General features: G+C 51.0%; 6 protein-coding genes and 2 non-coding genes across 8 annotated transcripts; 4 read left to right on the plus strand and 4 right to left on the minus strand.

Annotated features, from left to right (window-relative positions):
* Positions 1 to 130: 130 nt before the first annotated feature.
* Positions 131 to 1088, plus strand: BGZ61DRAFT_586043 (uncharacterized protein; the record flags this gene model as incomplete). Its single annotated transcript, XM_046256425.1, has 1 exon — positions 131 to 1088. The coding sequence occupies exon 1, from the start codon at positions 372 to 374 to the stop codon at positions 1086 to 1088; it is 717 nt and encodes a 238-aa protein (XP_046107477.1). The 5' UTR covers positions 131 to 371.
* Positions 1089 to 3039: 1951 nt separating this feature from the next.
* On the plus strand, positions 3040 to 4254 carry BGZ61DRAFT_446408 (uncharacterized protein). Its single transcript, XM_046245206.1, has one exon. It carries the CDS (start codon positions 3066 to 3068, stop codon positions 4233 to 4235), a length of 1170 nt encoding a protein of 389 aa, XP_046107478.1. The 5' UTR covers positions 3040 to 3065; the 3' UTR covers positions 4236 to 4254.
* Positions 4255 to 4725: 471 nt separating this feature from the next.
* BGZ61DRAFT_t82 lies at positions 4726 to 4815 on the minus strand. Its single transcript has one exon. It is a non-coding gene; the product is annotated as a tRNA-Ala (tRNA).
* A 969-nt stretch (positions 4816 to 5784) lies between these two features.
* BGZ61DRAFT_529651 (HAD-like domain-containing protein) lies at positions 5785 to 6348 on the plus strand (the record flags this gene model as incomplete). The annotated part of the gene is made up of 1 exon (XM_046253435.1): positions 5785 to 6348. One exon carries the CDS (start codon positions 5785 to 5787, stop codon positions 6346 to 6348), a length of 564 nt encoding a protein of 187 aa, XP_046107479.1.
* Positions 6349 to 8734: 2386 nt separating this feature from the next.
* Positions 8735 to 8824, minus strand: BGZ61DRAFT_t81. The gene has a single exon. It is a non-coding gene; the product is annotated as a tRNA-Ala (tRNA).
* Positions 8825 to 9763: 939 nt separating this feature from the next.
* Positions 9764 to 11686, minus strand: BGZ61DRAFT_446409 (uncharacterized protein). The gene has a single exon (XM_046245207.1). The coding sequence runs from the start codon at positions 11593 to 11595 to the stop codon at positions 9949 to 9951; it is 1647 nt and encodes a 548-aa protein (XP_046107480.1). The 5' UTR covers positions 11596 to 11686; the 3' UTR covers positions 9764 to 9948.
* A 766-nt stretch (positions 11687 to 12452) lies between these two features.
* BGZ61DRAFT_515523 (uncharacterized protein) lies at positions 12453 to 13210 on the plus strand (the record flags this gene model as incomplete). Its single annotated transcript, XM_046252245.1, has 2 exons — positions 12453 to 12633; positions 12693 to 13210. The coding sequence occupies exons 1-2, from the start codon at positions 12588 to 12590 to the stop codon at positions 13208 to 13210; spliced, it is 564 nt and encodes a 187-aa protein (XP_046107481.1). The 5' UTR covers positions 12453 to 12587.
* A 141-nt stretch (positions 13211 to 13351) lies between these two features.
* Positions 13352 to 14437, minus strand: BGZ61DRAFT_475071 (cytochrome c/c1 heme-lyase; the record flags this gene model as incomplete). Its single annotated transcript, XM_046248638.1, has 3 exons — positions 13352 to 13619; positions 13675 to 14294; positions 14345 to 14437. The coding sequence occupies 3 exons, from the start codon at positions 14435 to 14437 to the stop codon at positions 13352 to 13354; spliced, it is 981 nt and encodes a 326-aa protein (XP_046107482.1).
* Between the last annotated feature and the right edge of the window lie 49 nt (positions 14438 to 14486).

Here is a 14486-nt window from a genome sequence, read left to right on the forward strand (position 1 = left end):
TCACGAGAAAATCGGATGCTCTGGAACCGTGTCAGGGCATGGTGGAGGAGCGCAGAGGAGGGAAAAGAGGGTATAGGATTGTAGAATAGTAGTAGATAGATGGAACGCAACGGTGATATGGAAATTTTGGGTGTTCTTCTCCTTGTGCTATGACATGAAATATTTGAGTTCTTGAGCGTGAGCTCGACAGGGTTGACAACCAGTTGGCCCACTTGTAGACAATGCTGAAAGCTGTAAAATGCCCGCATTGATTGAAGTGTGAGGGAATGGCCATTTAGGCACAAGCCACCAAGTCGGAAACCAACAACAAACGTTGTGAGGATCCCCAAACCCAGCATCAACACCAACATCACCGCTGAATATACCTGAACATGTCCAAACCAAAGAACTGGCCCGAGTCATTTCCCTACCTCCGCACTCCCTTCCACGGAAAGAGCCTCGAGGCGTCTCATCTGCAGGCACTACGCACCAAGCCCAGCCCAGACGACGGCGATATTGCCATCGTCCTGGCTTCGGCCTTCACAACGCCCAGTGCACTGGTCAAGATCCAGCCCATCACGACGCCCTCGCACCCAGCCAACGGACAATGCGGACTCTTCGCAGCGCACAACCTACCCGCGGGGAGCTTCATCATGCCGTACCTGGGCCGGGTGCACTCCGGGGCGGCGTCGACGGCGGATAGTGACTACGACCTGTGGCTGGACCACGGAGCGGACGTGGCGGTGGACGCGGCACGGGAGGGCAACGAAGGCCGGTACGTAAACGACTTTCGCGGTGTGCGGGAGCGGGCGAATGCTGAGTTCCGGACCGTGTGGTGCGAGAGGTTTGGGGAGCTGTGCGTTGGTGTTTGGGTCATAGGCGGCGGGAAGAAGGCGAAGAAGGGGAATGGGAAGGCTAAGGCCACCGGGGGAATTAAGAAGGGCGAGGAGATTTGCGTAAGTTATGGAAAGGGCTTTTGGGGAGAGAGGAAGGCGGAGATGGAGGATGGGGGTGAGCCTGAAGATGGGCCTGAAGATGGGCCTGAGGATGGGCCTGAGGATGGGCCTGAGGATGAGCCTGAGAGTAAAGATGACGCTGTGGATTTGTAGGTAGGTAGCGTTTGCTTCGCACCATGGACGATTTGGTTTGACGGAAGAAAAGGGAATAAATAAAACCATGGCAGCTCTGGCCAAAGGGCATTAGATGATTCCACATTGAACACGATCAGGTCCACTCGTCGCTTGCAATGTTCAAGACAATCATCCACAAGAAGCCCCCGCAATGTGTATCAGCACTTAGGAGGCTAAGGATACCTAGGTATGAAGAGGAACGTTGACCAAATGAATACCTACCTACCGACCTACCTAGGCGAGAGCTTGCCTGAGTTGGTGACTGAGGCCTTCTTTCCATGCTCTGCTGCATTAGGCATGAAGCAGAGGACACTTGGGAAGGTACCGTGGAGACAAGACGCCCACGTGTTTCAACTCCCACTTCCTCCACTTCTCCAACGTACACCTCGTTACCTGCATCCGTCACACATCCTACGAACTGATTCAACCCGTCTTCCGATATCTTTCGACCATCCCCGCCAGACCTACATTTGCCCGCACAGGCACTTCCTACAAGCTACATCTCCCTATCGCAACTAGGTCATATCCTCGCGTCGCAATCACCGTGAGGGCATCATGGAAAGGGGACTCGACGACAGGTCGCGATGCCTCCCGAAGCTGTCGAATCTCTTTACACCCGGACAAACTGAGATTGTGCTGTTCCCTACCCCAGGACCCCGCCCAAACTTGAGACGGATAGAAAAGGGGATAACACAGCCCGATACCGATGATGCTATCGAACCAGAAGGACGTCGCTCTGATGCCAGCCCTATTCCCAACTGTCTGTTAGGCTCGAGCCTCATCAGTTCCGGAGGTCCCGACTCTCTGATCTAGCAGACACACGGAGTCGATGATCTACGGAAGTCCCCGAGAATCCAGAACGGAGGGGATGAAGATGTGTCCAAGGAACCATCAACCATGGGCGACTCGTTGTCTACAAAAATGAGCTATTCGACTAAAACTACAACAGATATTCAAATCATCCCGGACGAAGCCATTGCGGAGTTTACGAAGATTGTGAATGCCGTTCGCAGGGTGGAGCAAGATGATCCTGATCACAACGAAAGTGGTTCTGTCCAACAAGGAGCACCGAGTCCGAATACCACCGGAGACAAGACGCCCACACCTGGCGGCCTTTCCAATACCGGAACTGTGAAGGCTCCTCAAAAGTTGACCAAAAAACGCCCCGATTACACTCCAGGAGGAGGGTTCTTAACGTTGCCGGCCTTTCTCTCACGCTCAACTTCGAATAAGGAATCCAAAACCGCGATCACTGAAAGCGACACGCCTCAGGTGGAAGATCCGATTACAGAGTCTTCAGGCGTGTCTGGGTACCCCCTGACTTTGCCTCTCTTGGAAGGCGCCTCCTACTACGTCTTCAATCCACGCTCGCCTGGCTCGGCTTACTACCTGCATCGAAGTGGTGGCGATGAGGTGGACCTAGAAACCGAGTTCCAAGTCAGCAGAGTGCCCGTCACGCTTACAATGCAAGAGACTGGAGAGCCCGCCTACATGCTTTCTATGTCGAATCGAGATTGCTTTTCTTCACGTCGAAAGAGTCAAGACACACTCTGGCCACCAAATGATAGTTCAGAGCTCCCGACCCAGTCGCACGATGTGACAAGCTCAATTGAAGGTGGTGGCGAATCCCAGCATATTTCTAAGGGAGTAGGCTGTGGTCTGGGTGTAGAGAAACAGTCCCCCATCGTCGGAGATGGCATCGAATGGATTGGTCTCGAGATCTTCCCCAGCATCATGGCGAAAGTTAATCATCGACTTCGAAACCAACGACATCTGAGAGACCACGTCCACGTCATCGATGATCAGGGAAAACACGCACCCGGTACTAACAACATGTTTCTTATTAGGAATAAAGACATCCGGGATGTCGTGAGCATTGTTGTCGATGAAATGCGAGAGTTCCAAAATGCCACTTGGGCAGGGGATAACATCCACAAGAAACCCAGAGCTCAATCCATGCTCAAATTAGATGGGGTTTCCAACACCATCTTACCTCCGCCAGTGGTTGCAGCTGATCCAGCAACTACTTTCAGCCTACCTAAGACGTCATACGCAAGCCTATGTGCGAAAGATTCGCGTGTTCATACAAGAGTCCGGGGTGTCGAGTCTGAGACCACGACGACTATTGTTTCACGAAAGAGTACCGCTGAAATCACTTGGCCACATAATCATGCTCATGTTCATCACTTTGACGTGTATCATGCATCGACCCATTCTCGAACTGTCTCTGAGTGCACTTCACCAACGCACCGAGCTTCTACAGTACAGTCTTCCGACCGTCGCCAGAGTCAGCCTGCTGGCACAAGTAGTTTCATATTAAATCACTACACCACCTCGGAGAATGGAAATGACATTCCATGGGACAATACAAGCAAACAGGGCTCTCGACAAAACGAGAGGACAAACATTGCTACGGGCATCACATCGTTCCCACGACTCTTATCTCGTCATTGTACCAACGACTGGGTTACACCACTGGATGAGATCGATGCTCCCACAGAGCTTACACCCGATACCTTGTACCATCGTGGAGTTGACGCTCGGTGTGGTAGCGTGTCGGGTCCCCCATCGAAATCTCCCGAGGAACCTCTGAGGATCCGCCACTGCGACAACGACATATTCGTCAAGAATCCATTTTGCCTCAACTCTGAACAACTGGATACAGTTTGTGTGATCCAGATGCCAGAAGTGTCAGCTTCGCAGAAGAGATTTGGTGCCTCTATCGGGTCGGCGTCTCACCGACGTCGTAGTTCCCCAGCAGCCGCTCAGCAGACCCCGACATCAGACTCCCACAACACCTTATTGCCTAGCTTGATGGACAAGATTCGGCAGGGAAGTCACAAAATCTTTCATCGTCGGCACTCCCAAAGGGGATCTGCGGAAGTCGCCGCACTTCCAAATCCCGAGGACCATCGCCCAATCAGTAGACCAAAGTCAAGAGACAGTTTGGTGAGGCACTTGACGCTGGAGCCACCAAACCTAGACAGAGCAGGGATATACGAGGCCATGACGGGAACCAGACTTGTTGCCAGTCGCTGCAGAAGGGGTACATGCTCAGAGGACAATCGACCACACATATGCGAGAATAACACATTAACGCCACCTCGTGCACAGTCTCCAGCGTAAAAGGAGAGCACCCTCTGAGACTGGCGAAGCTGGTAGATGATAGCCTAGATTGTATTCAAGTCCCTAAAACAACTCATTCCACAACCCGAATTCAGACCAATATGCTTGCCGCTTGTGCCATCCCTAAACGCGCACCTGCCAACTTCCTCGAGCTCCGATGTCAAATTCCCTGTTATCGCGGCTACACATGGCAGCGGATCTTCAATCTCACAAAGATTACTACCAGTGGTTCAGTTATCATACTAATCCCATGATGAATTTCATCAAATAGCGGATTTAGATAAACCTAAAGTAATTGGACTTGCTTTGCCGAGCAAACTATCGATCGTGAGGTGGAGGGCCCAGGCTCACTTACACGAATCACTCTCACTTCCCAACCCCGTCTGGCAACCACAACACAAGTCAAACAGGTCTTAAGGATATGCAATGACAAACAGTCGACAAAAAGAGTAAGGATCGACCAAGATCTGGTTGATACCGGCAAAAGAACTGGACGAGCGGGGAATTGAACCCCGGACCTTCCGCAAGTTACTTGATAGACCAATGCGAAGCGGACGCCATACCCCTAGACCACACGCCCTGGTAATTGTCACGTGTCGAAGCAAGAGGAAATGAAGCCAAAAGGATCAGTATTGGTGTGGATGACGATGAAAGGCGCACAGTGGGAACGGGCAGGGGTTTTGAGCCGGCTGAGAGTGGGTACGGGTGTAAGTGTGAGGATGGGACGGCAGAAAGCGAGTGAGAAGAGGAGACGAGGAAGTGGCTCGTCCCGCGATTAGCAGAGCTAGTTGACCTCTCACGGTACTACCCACGTAAGTCTTGATAGTAGGCAGGGTCGTATTGTCACAGAATTGCTTCGTTGAGATGGCTGTAGAGTGGATGATACAGACAACTCCCGGCCCACTCCTTCTTCTGGCTATAGGAGGATGCCATTGCTCAACTATCTCGGCACTGTCCGAAGTTGAGCCTCTTGATATTTGCATCGATGTCCCCTTCCAAATCAAGAAAGTGAATAAGACGCTCATAATGCTAATCTACTCTGAAGTTGTCAGCTACATGCTCGTTGCAATATGGCATGTGTCAATGATACTCATTTCGGTCAAATGGCTATTCAGACTCTCTTTGATATCTGTTGAAAACCTCCCCAAAAGACCGCAAGACTGGCTAATCGGATTCAACTAATAGTCTTGAAACAAGGCTAAACTGCTTGTTGAAGGCAGTCCGCTATGGATTCCTTTTCCAACATCCCCTATTCCCCCCTTAAAGACCAAGGATCTCTATTAACTTGTAATAAAAAACACATCTAAGTTCTCGCGTATTCTTTGAACGTTTTTCTGACTACGGAATGTAGCTAGGTTAAAATGCTTAAAAGAAACGTGTGGATGGTGACGGCTTTCAACCAAAGAGTTTTACCTCTGACGATGCATATTGACCTATTTAAAATACGCTTTCATGTCAATAAAAAGTTCCTGCTCGATTTATGTTCCTGCCTCATCCGTTGGTCTCACTCTTCTACACACAGCATCTCAATCGCGACGCCGAATTCACCATGGAACTAACACTAACGGATGTTGTCTTCTTTGATCTAGATGGCACGTTTTTCGACCATTGTCACTTACTGCGGATAGCCATATCCGCTATACAGAGAAAATATACTGGTCTCGCCGGGGGAAATGTTGAGGAGCTGATCAATCAGTACAAGATCGCTCTTCAACAAGCTTATGATAATTACCTGGACAAGATAATTACATACGAAGAGGTGGACATTCAGAAGATCCGCCTGTTTTTTGCAGCACTTGGCCTCTACGAACCCAGCCCTGAGGAAGTCAAAAAGTTCCGTGCTAGGTACAAAGCAGTGTACAGAGAAAATCGGAGAGCAGCCCCAGGAAGTATTGAGACTCTGGCCCGACTGCGCGAACATGGATACCGCATTGATATGATTACCAACGGGCAAATGGAAGATCAGTCACCCAAGACCACGGCCATTGAACCGCATCATCACCCCCAAGGAAACTGGGTATCCAAAGAGACCGTGGACTTTCTTGCTGAAAATATGGGCCAGATACTCGCTGGCGTTGCCGAGAAACGCTACATCGCTGCCACGTCACATTGAAAGCATGATCTGAGCGATTGCGAAGGTGGCAAGTCATATTAACGAGGCGCGGATCCAAGTCTCGTTCCCAGGTCGAGATCGTGGAGAGACAATAACCGACAAGCCTGACTGTTATGTTACCAATCGAGACCACAGAATCTGCGTCGAGTAGCTCTTAATACAGATTCGGGGAATGAGACAAAATATGAGGAGCTGCATCCGTCCCGCAAGGGAATTGCAGCGATCTCATGAGAGACCATCCAAGCACAGCAATCCGTCAACTTCGCACCACAACTTGGCTGAAAGAGCGGGAGTCAGATGAGATGCCAATTGGTGAACAGGTTGATAAAAAGCCGGGATAAAAGGTTAGTGCAGGGTGGAAGCTCTGAGACTAGAAGAAAGAGACATTGGCCAATACGGGGCCCTCGCAGGCTTTGATGCTCTGTCTCGATCTTTCAGAAGTCGGTATGTTGTTCTACCTCATCTTTCTCTGCCCACCATTAGTGTTATTGCTGCTGGAAACAGGGCAGAATTGCTGTGAGTCCCGTCAGACGCTAAAATTAGATTGATCGATCTTACTCTCATCCAATCCAAGATTGAGAAGCTATTGCCGGGTAGCGTGTAGTTTTGTACCTGAATTATCGTCTCAACCCCACAGGACGCGTCGCATGTAGTTTATTTTCAAGAACGCCTAGTTTGCTAAGAAGAGTAATCTCCTTGTCGTTCATGATATGGACTCACCGTGTACCTATCACCAAGCCCTTGGTAGACTCCATAGTTTTGGGAAGCCCCTGGGGCTAAGGACTACTGTATCACAGTCCTGCCAATCAGCAAAGAGTTCGGCCTACCAGGATTGTGAGTAATGTTGATTGCAAGCAACAGCGATGTGATTAATATCATTTGAGCTCGCAATTTCACATTCGCAGGTATGATCTCTGATGTATGCCAACTTGCAGCACAGGCGGTCTTGGACGGCTTTTCAAGCGACATCGCAAGGGCCATATCAATGCACACGTTGCGGCAGAGTTACAAAAGGCAAGGGTGGAAACTTTAGCTGGCCAGACGATAAGACATACCTCCCTTCGGTGAGTTCAATTATTTGGTCTCCATACCGCCAGATATTCAATCGCATGGCTCTTTCCTAGGGGTAGAGTTGCTCGACGTTTACACAGCCAGCCGCGCGAGGGTGAAGCTTTCAACTTCTAGATCTTTCAACTCTGACCAACTGGTGACTCTCTGAGGATGATTCTGATGCAAAACACTTCCTAGGTCAAGGAAGTTTAGAGAGACTTCTTTCAGCTAGTGTTAGTTGTATCATGGCTCCGCCGGAAGTGTATGAACCCTTTCTCATGAAAAGTGTAAGCTATGACTTCCGAGAACGGGTCCATACAGGTCGGATTCTTTGACGGAGGAAAGTCCAATCGAGGCCCAAACAAAGAAATAGTTCCAAATCTAGCCCACGCAGGGGACCCTTCCAGGAGTATACGATCCAAAGTAGGCCCGCTCAACCCGCCTCAACCTGAATTCCGGTCCTAGATCAATTCTAGAAATGGAAATGGATTTTGGTGTGCCTGAGTTTCATCCCCGAGTGAAATGGCATTTGATTTTGTTGTCGAATTCAAAAATATTAGCGGCGATTTGATGGCAAGCCACAGCAATCAGGTGAGTGAGCCACATATCTAAGTCCTTAGGCCCAAGTAGTTTAGGTTAGAGTATGAGAAAGAATTAATTATGGTCAGCCAGCCCCAAAATATTCGAGAGCGCCTATCCAAAAGTTTCCTTGCATTCGTCATCAATCATATCGATACCACTCGCCAGCGTATTTAAGGAGTCTGCGGAACACATGATTAGAATGCGTAAATACTTATAAAAGTAGCGTGGATGACATTGATATTTGGACAGCATTATCTGGAGTAACAACAAATAAGTTGCTTGAGGGTCTTGGTCCAACAGAGATAGGCGTATAATATAGTACCTAGGGGGCTTACAGTCCTGATCTAAAGTGTATGCTGGGTTACGCACCCCCAAACTATATTAATCTTTCTATCTCAAGAGATAGAGTCAGGGTTAGCCTAAGAATTTCCCAGCTAGACTCTAAATTAAATAAGAAGGTATTCTATTTATCTTTTTATTAAATAAAATATAAGTATGAAGTCAGTTGTATCTCAATATTCAACTAGATTATAGAGTAAAGCGGCAAAGTGCGCTGGGTGTATTAACTGAGCGAGCAACACAGTATTAATTTAAACCGGAACTTTATTCTTCCTGCTGTATCCATCCCAGCCTTATATACACTAGTAGGACACGAATATTTGTTAAGACGTCAAAGCGCCCGCGATAAAGAGAGGGAAGGGAGAGAGAAAAGAGCAAAAAGAAAGGAGAACAGTTAATGCAACTGGCAAAAGAATGGACGAGCGGGGAATTGAACCCCGGACCTTCCGCAAGTTACTTGTTAGATCAATGCGAAGCGGACGCCATACCCCTAGACCACACGCCCTTCGATGAAATATTTGTGTCTTAGTGGGCTTTATCCAGGGCTCTCTCAAAGAAGTGGAGAAGACGGATCGGCTGGTAAACTGGCGGGTGCTTCCAACCTTCACCTTAATACGTACTACGAGCCCGATATAAATCGCAGCTTTCTAATAATACCAACTTTTACCCTCCTAGCCCGTAGTTATAGCTGCGGCCATCAGAGGCTCACTGTCTGGTGAAAGAGCTTGTTGGAGCCTGTGCCGGATTCTCTTATGGTTAATCCAGAGATCATCCGCTTCAAAGGAGTCAACTAACAAATTTGTCTCTTTTCCTAGTGGTCGGCGTTCCCACATGTCTATACTCGCTGGCACATTCTGATGGAGACCCATGAGTCTGGGCTGTATGAACGTTAGGAAGTCATGGGTAGTATTTGACTTGTCTGAGACTTATACGACCTATGGCACTTAACCTATAGAAAGGGACAGGGAGTCCGACATAGTGATGGAAAGAATGAGTGTCGAGGTTGAGGGAGACAGCTATGGACTTTAGGCCTGAATTCTAACCGATTTGATCGCTTGAGTTATTTATCTTACTCTCAGGTAACGGCCGGGTCTATGCATTGTCTCTCCACCCTTGCACAGTAAACCGAGGCAGCTGATTAGCCTACTTTGTGTATATTGAATGATGCGCAGGTGCTTGGATGTCAGCGAAGCTGCCTGCTCTGATTTAATTTACATGTTTTACCATCCTGAGAGCACAAGTCTCAAATAATCCCCACGAAGAGCAAAAGGATGTGCCAAATGGTTGGTTTGGAAGGTGGCAGTCGATTCTCAATGCCACACATCAAAGCACGAGACTTGTCGAACGGGAGCAAATGGCTATATTTCAAAACAAATGTGAAGGAACTGGCCAGAAAGCTACTGTCCCTCAAGCACAAACAAAAAGACAGGAACATGAGCATCAACCCGCACCTATAGGCATGTAAATGGATACCTGAACATCTAGCACTCCTCGGGGAAATATTACACTTTAAATAATGAAGGACGAGAAGACATATTCGCAAGTAGGTCGACAAATCGACGAATACATGGCGTCATGATATTTCAGCTTTACAACCACTATCTACCTCTATGTCCAACTCCCACCTCGTCATACCGCCTTGGAAGCCCGCGCCTTGTTGTCTCGGTGGCGCTTTTCCTTAGACGCCGTCTTCCGCCTACTCATCCATGACCGGTTTAGGTCACGACGGTTATCCCAGAACCATGACTGGAACTCGGTAGAGCCTGGCTGTGCTGGTGCGGCTGCTTCATCCTCGCCCTGCTCATCGTCCATGATATCATCAATGGTATCGTCTTCCATGTCTGCGTCGTCGTCATCACCCGCCCAGAAGTTGCGCATCCGCGATGGGTGCGCAGTGTCGGGCGTCGGGGCCGCACTACGGGTCGATCGCCACTCAAGGTCCTGGCGGCTGAAGGGCGTCATGGGAACGGCCGGGCCGGGTTGATCGGCGGCGTCCTCTTCATCGGCGTCGGCATCGGCATCAAAGAAGCTGAAGGGCTGAGGTTTCTGAGCGGGAGTCTCGGTGGCGTCGGTGTCGGGTTTGGAAGGCTTGTACAGGGCCTCGAGAGGGTGTACTTTGGTGGCAGAAGGGGTGAGGGGAGGTGGTATCTTGATGGTGAGGCTTCGCGAAGAGCTCGAGGACATGGGGCGCGTGTTGTCGGGTTTGATGGCTGAGAGGGAGGCACTGGGCTCGGGTTGCGTGAGCGAGTCATCGTTGGGAACGGACTTTCCAGTAGCAACTTCTGCTTCCACTTCCTCATCCTCTGATTCCTCGTCAGAGGAGCCGCTGCTGCTGGTGCCACTACTGCTAGTGGAATCATCATCGGACTCCTCGACAACCTTTTCGACTACAGGCTTCGATTTCTTGGGTTTCGAAGCGGCGGGCTTCACAACTGGTTTGGCCTTGACAGTTTCCACCACGTTGCCATCCGCGTCAACCCATCCCTTGCCCTCAACAAACTCAGTTGCTGCTTTGGACTGCGACTCCGGCGCCGCGTCTTTCAGGAAGCTTGGGAACTTTGTAGTCTTTTCGAACTCGTGCACCATGACCTCACGGACATTGCTTCTCTTCTTTCGCTTCTTGGGGAGGTTGTCACCGGTGGCGTTGGCAACGGCGTTGGGAGGGAGGGTGGTCTTGAGCAGACACTCCTCCTTCTCGGTGTACTTGGACTTTAGGCGCTTCTTCTTCTCAGTCTTTTTGCCGTCCTTCTCCTCTTCCTTGTCCTTCTTGCTCTTTTTCCTCCGTTGGTCCGCAGGCTCAGTCCAGCCTCGCTTGACTTTGCGGTCGCTGATGGCGACGCCTTGGATCAAATCCGGATCGCGCTTTCGCTTCTTGGATTCCAACGCATCGGCATACTTCTTGGACTTCCTCTTTTCCTTTCGTTCCTCCTCCTCCTCATACGCCTTGTCGGCCTCGGTGGTCGGCTCAGTTCGCTTCTCTGGCCGTGCCTTTTCGACGCGGAGCTTCGTCCCCTTCAGCACGGAGCCGTGGAGCTTCTTCTTGAGTTTGTCGGCATCCATGGTGGGTATCTCGACGTAGCCGTAGCGCCGCTCGGGGAAGGTCTCGATGGAGTGGTACGAGATGTTGCGAGCTTTGGGGGCGACAGCGGCGGGCAGGACGATTCTGAGCAACTCGGGGTCGAGGGGGCTGATGTGCAGCCGGGTATAGTCGCTGGCTTCGCCGGAAGAGGCCTGGGGAGAAGCAGAGGGCGGCAGCGACACGGATTCAGCAGGCATCGCGGAGGATGCACCGTCGTGGTAGATTTGCGAAGCAATTCGCGCCGTCAACGCTCGCTTCGAGAAATTGCGAATGTCTTTGGGCTTTGCGTCCCCTGCAACCGGCTTTCCCAAGAAAAAAAGTACAGAGTAGCTCCGCTGGGTCGATCGCTGATTGGACGAGAGGAGCTACGTTGTTCCGGCCGCGTGGGAAAAGTCTCTGGAAGGGTACACCTAGCAACACCAGCCTGCTGGTGTTTGACGTTGTTGTTTGGACAAAGGTGATACTTTTTTCTTGCAAGAATGAGGGGAAACCTTTACCATCTGGATGCATTGACGGCATTGGCCTTTGATAGAATCTGGCAAGGGCGGTGTGTCATCCTCACAGGCGACGTCTCATGTGCCACCAGGGTTCAGCGCTCTTTGTGTTAGAGCCATTGCCTAATCGGGAAACCAGCCTCTCATCGTGTTGCTCTCTTACACAATGCGTATGAGATTTTCCCCAAAGGCCGGCTTAGGTTGTCGGAGCACCGGAGCCTGAAATAGGTCTCTGTGACGTTATTGGAGAATTCCCTCTCGGTTCCTCCCGAGGCGGCTAGGATACAAGTTGCTACGCATTGAAACCCGTCACAATTACGGTTGGGACGACATCCGCCGCAGCACGACCCTGTTACCGGTTTGCGCGACGACATTTGTCAGATATCGCCGGACCAAGGAACCCAACTGGTGGCTTCTGATCTCTGGGTCTCACTGATGGGGGATAGCTCTGTTTGCGCTGAAGCTGTTTCGAGGCATGAGGAGGTGTTGTGGACAATCTTACGTCCCGCGAGATCGACATAAGAGGCGGTCATGCCCTTCACCAAGTACCCAAGATTATCGGACAGCAACACACCAGTATATACTTTATTTATAATTCTTTCATTATCCTTCTGGAAAGGAAGTTTTCTTTGGTCTTTCAATTCAAGACGTTCATTCTATTCATTACCTCGTTACATCACTCAACCCTTTTCAAAATGAAGACCACTCTTTTCCTCGCTCTCGTCGGTAGCGCTTGCGCAGGTTAGTTTCACCAACAAGCCCCCTTAGCCATAAAGAAGCCTTAGACTCACGGTTTGCAGCACCCCGATTATTCGAGCGACAGAACCCTTGCTTCGTTATCGGCTCCGAAGTCCTTCCAGGCGAAGTTGCCGATATTGCTACCTCCCTGGCCAACACTGTCACCTGTGATACCTCTCAGACGACCATCGACGGCGTCCCAGACGTTAGCTCCGGCGGCGTCACCTTTTCGTCCATCAACTTTGCCGAGTCCGGCCAGACGCCGTTGGCGTTTGCCTTGGACAAGTTTGCCACCACTACACCGCTGGCCAACAACGACCTACAGCAGTTCCAGGACGAACTGAACACCTATCTTGCCACTGAGGCTGGCGTCCGATCGGTCGGCGGGAGCCTTGCCCTCAAGGTGCCCAAGTTCTTTCTTCAATTTCAGATGGCCCGCATCCAGCAGGCTCAAGGAGTCGTATCTGACGTGCCCGGTATGACGGTCGAGCACCAGTTGGGGAAGGTTGTCAAAAATGCGGCTGGAGAGGATCAGGCCCTGATTGACCAGGTCAATACTCTGGCCACCACTCTCGCATAAATGGTTGACCCAAAAGGATGATTCAATACAAGTATTTACTCCAACTCATACATATGACGTTCAGTCGTGATTATAAAAATACATTCCAACCGCAAGGGGAAAGAGATGAGAACTGTCCAATGTGCGTTTAACAAATCGGGTTTAAGAGGTGCCACGGAACAGTGGCGAAGGATCTTGCTCTCGCCTGTCGCCTCCGCTCGCCTTCCACCACACGTCGCTTCCCCACCGGATGATTCTTTCCGCTGCACCCTGGGGGGTCATGGCTGGTCGGACATCGAGGTAGAAGACGGGGTCTCCCTCAGGCTCGTCGTCTCCCTGGTAGTAGTCGATGACATATCGAATTTCCTTCTTCTCGCCATTGATCTGTCGTGACACATACCAGTCGTGTCGGTCAAAAGGAGGCTCGATGCTTTACCATGTGTTAGTGAATAAGCATGTGACTCGAGGGTTCGACGATAACTCACCCAAACTTGGAGGGGTAGACCCAGCCGAGCACCTGCAGCATCGTGGCCTTGGGAGTCATATCCTTGGGACGGCCCTGGAATCGCTCCAGGGTGGGAGCGGACTCGGTGCCATCCCAGTGGCGATCTAGCTCTTCAGGCACATGCTCCTCGCCTCGTTTGCAGACCTGCCAGCCCTTGTATAGACCACGCCCGAATCGCTTCTCCCATTCGAGAATTTCCATCCACGCACCCTCGTTGAGGTAGTTGTGCACAGAAACCATGCCCTCGACAGCCGTAATGTCGGTATCGGTGTGGCCCTTTCGTAGCAGGGCATTGTACATCTGCTGGGGTGAGGGGTACTCCCAGTTCCCGTCGCCCGAGCCCTTGGGGATCGTCGACTCGTCTCGGTCTGTCGGGAGTTTATACTTTTGGTTTGGCGCCGGCTTTTGGGAGAGATCGGGGAACATGTAGTTGAGAGGATTGAGTTGGGACATTATGGACTTGGGTGTCTCAGTGCTAGTGCGGGCATCATGAGGAACGGGGCAGCCCGAGGCGGCGGGGGCATTGGCGGGCTTCTGGCACTTGGCCTCGTTCGTGGGAGTGAGGGCATCGAGACTCTTCTTGTGCATGGGGCACGCGGACTGGACACTGGTCAGCGACAGTTGTTGGCGGATCGAGGGACGGTGCTGACGGGAGGTTCCATGCCGGCAGATGCGGCAAAGTGAGGATGTCCCATGGGAACATGGACGGGCGCAGGAGCGGCGTCTGCCCAGAACCAACCCATGATGAAGATGCGAAGGGCGGAGGAGTAGGACGGAGGAGTAAGACGGAGG

This window comes from Ilyonectria robusta (genome assembly GCF_021365365.1).
Source record: "Ilyonectria robusta strain PMI_751 chromosome Unknown BGZ61scaffold_5, whole genome shotgun sequence".
Taxonomy (NCBI): Eukaryota; Fungi; Ascomycota; class Sordariomycetes; order Hypocreales; family Nectriaceae; genus Ilyonectria; species Ilyonectria robusta.

What these genes read in the sequence shown, in the direction of transcription:
- BGZ61DRAFT_446408 (XM_046245206.1), top strand. Translation starts at nt 3,066, where the DNA reads ATGCTCAAATTAGATGGGGTTTCCAACACCATCTTACCTCCGCCAGTG.
- BGZ61DRAFT_446409 (XM_046245207.1), bottom strand. Translation starts at nt 11,595, where the DNA reads ATGCCTGCTGAATCCGTGTCGCTGCCGCCCTCTGCTTCTCCCCAGGCC.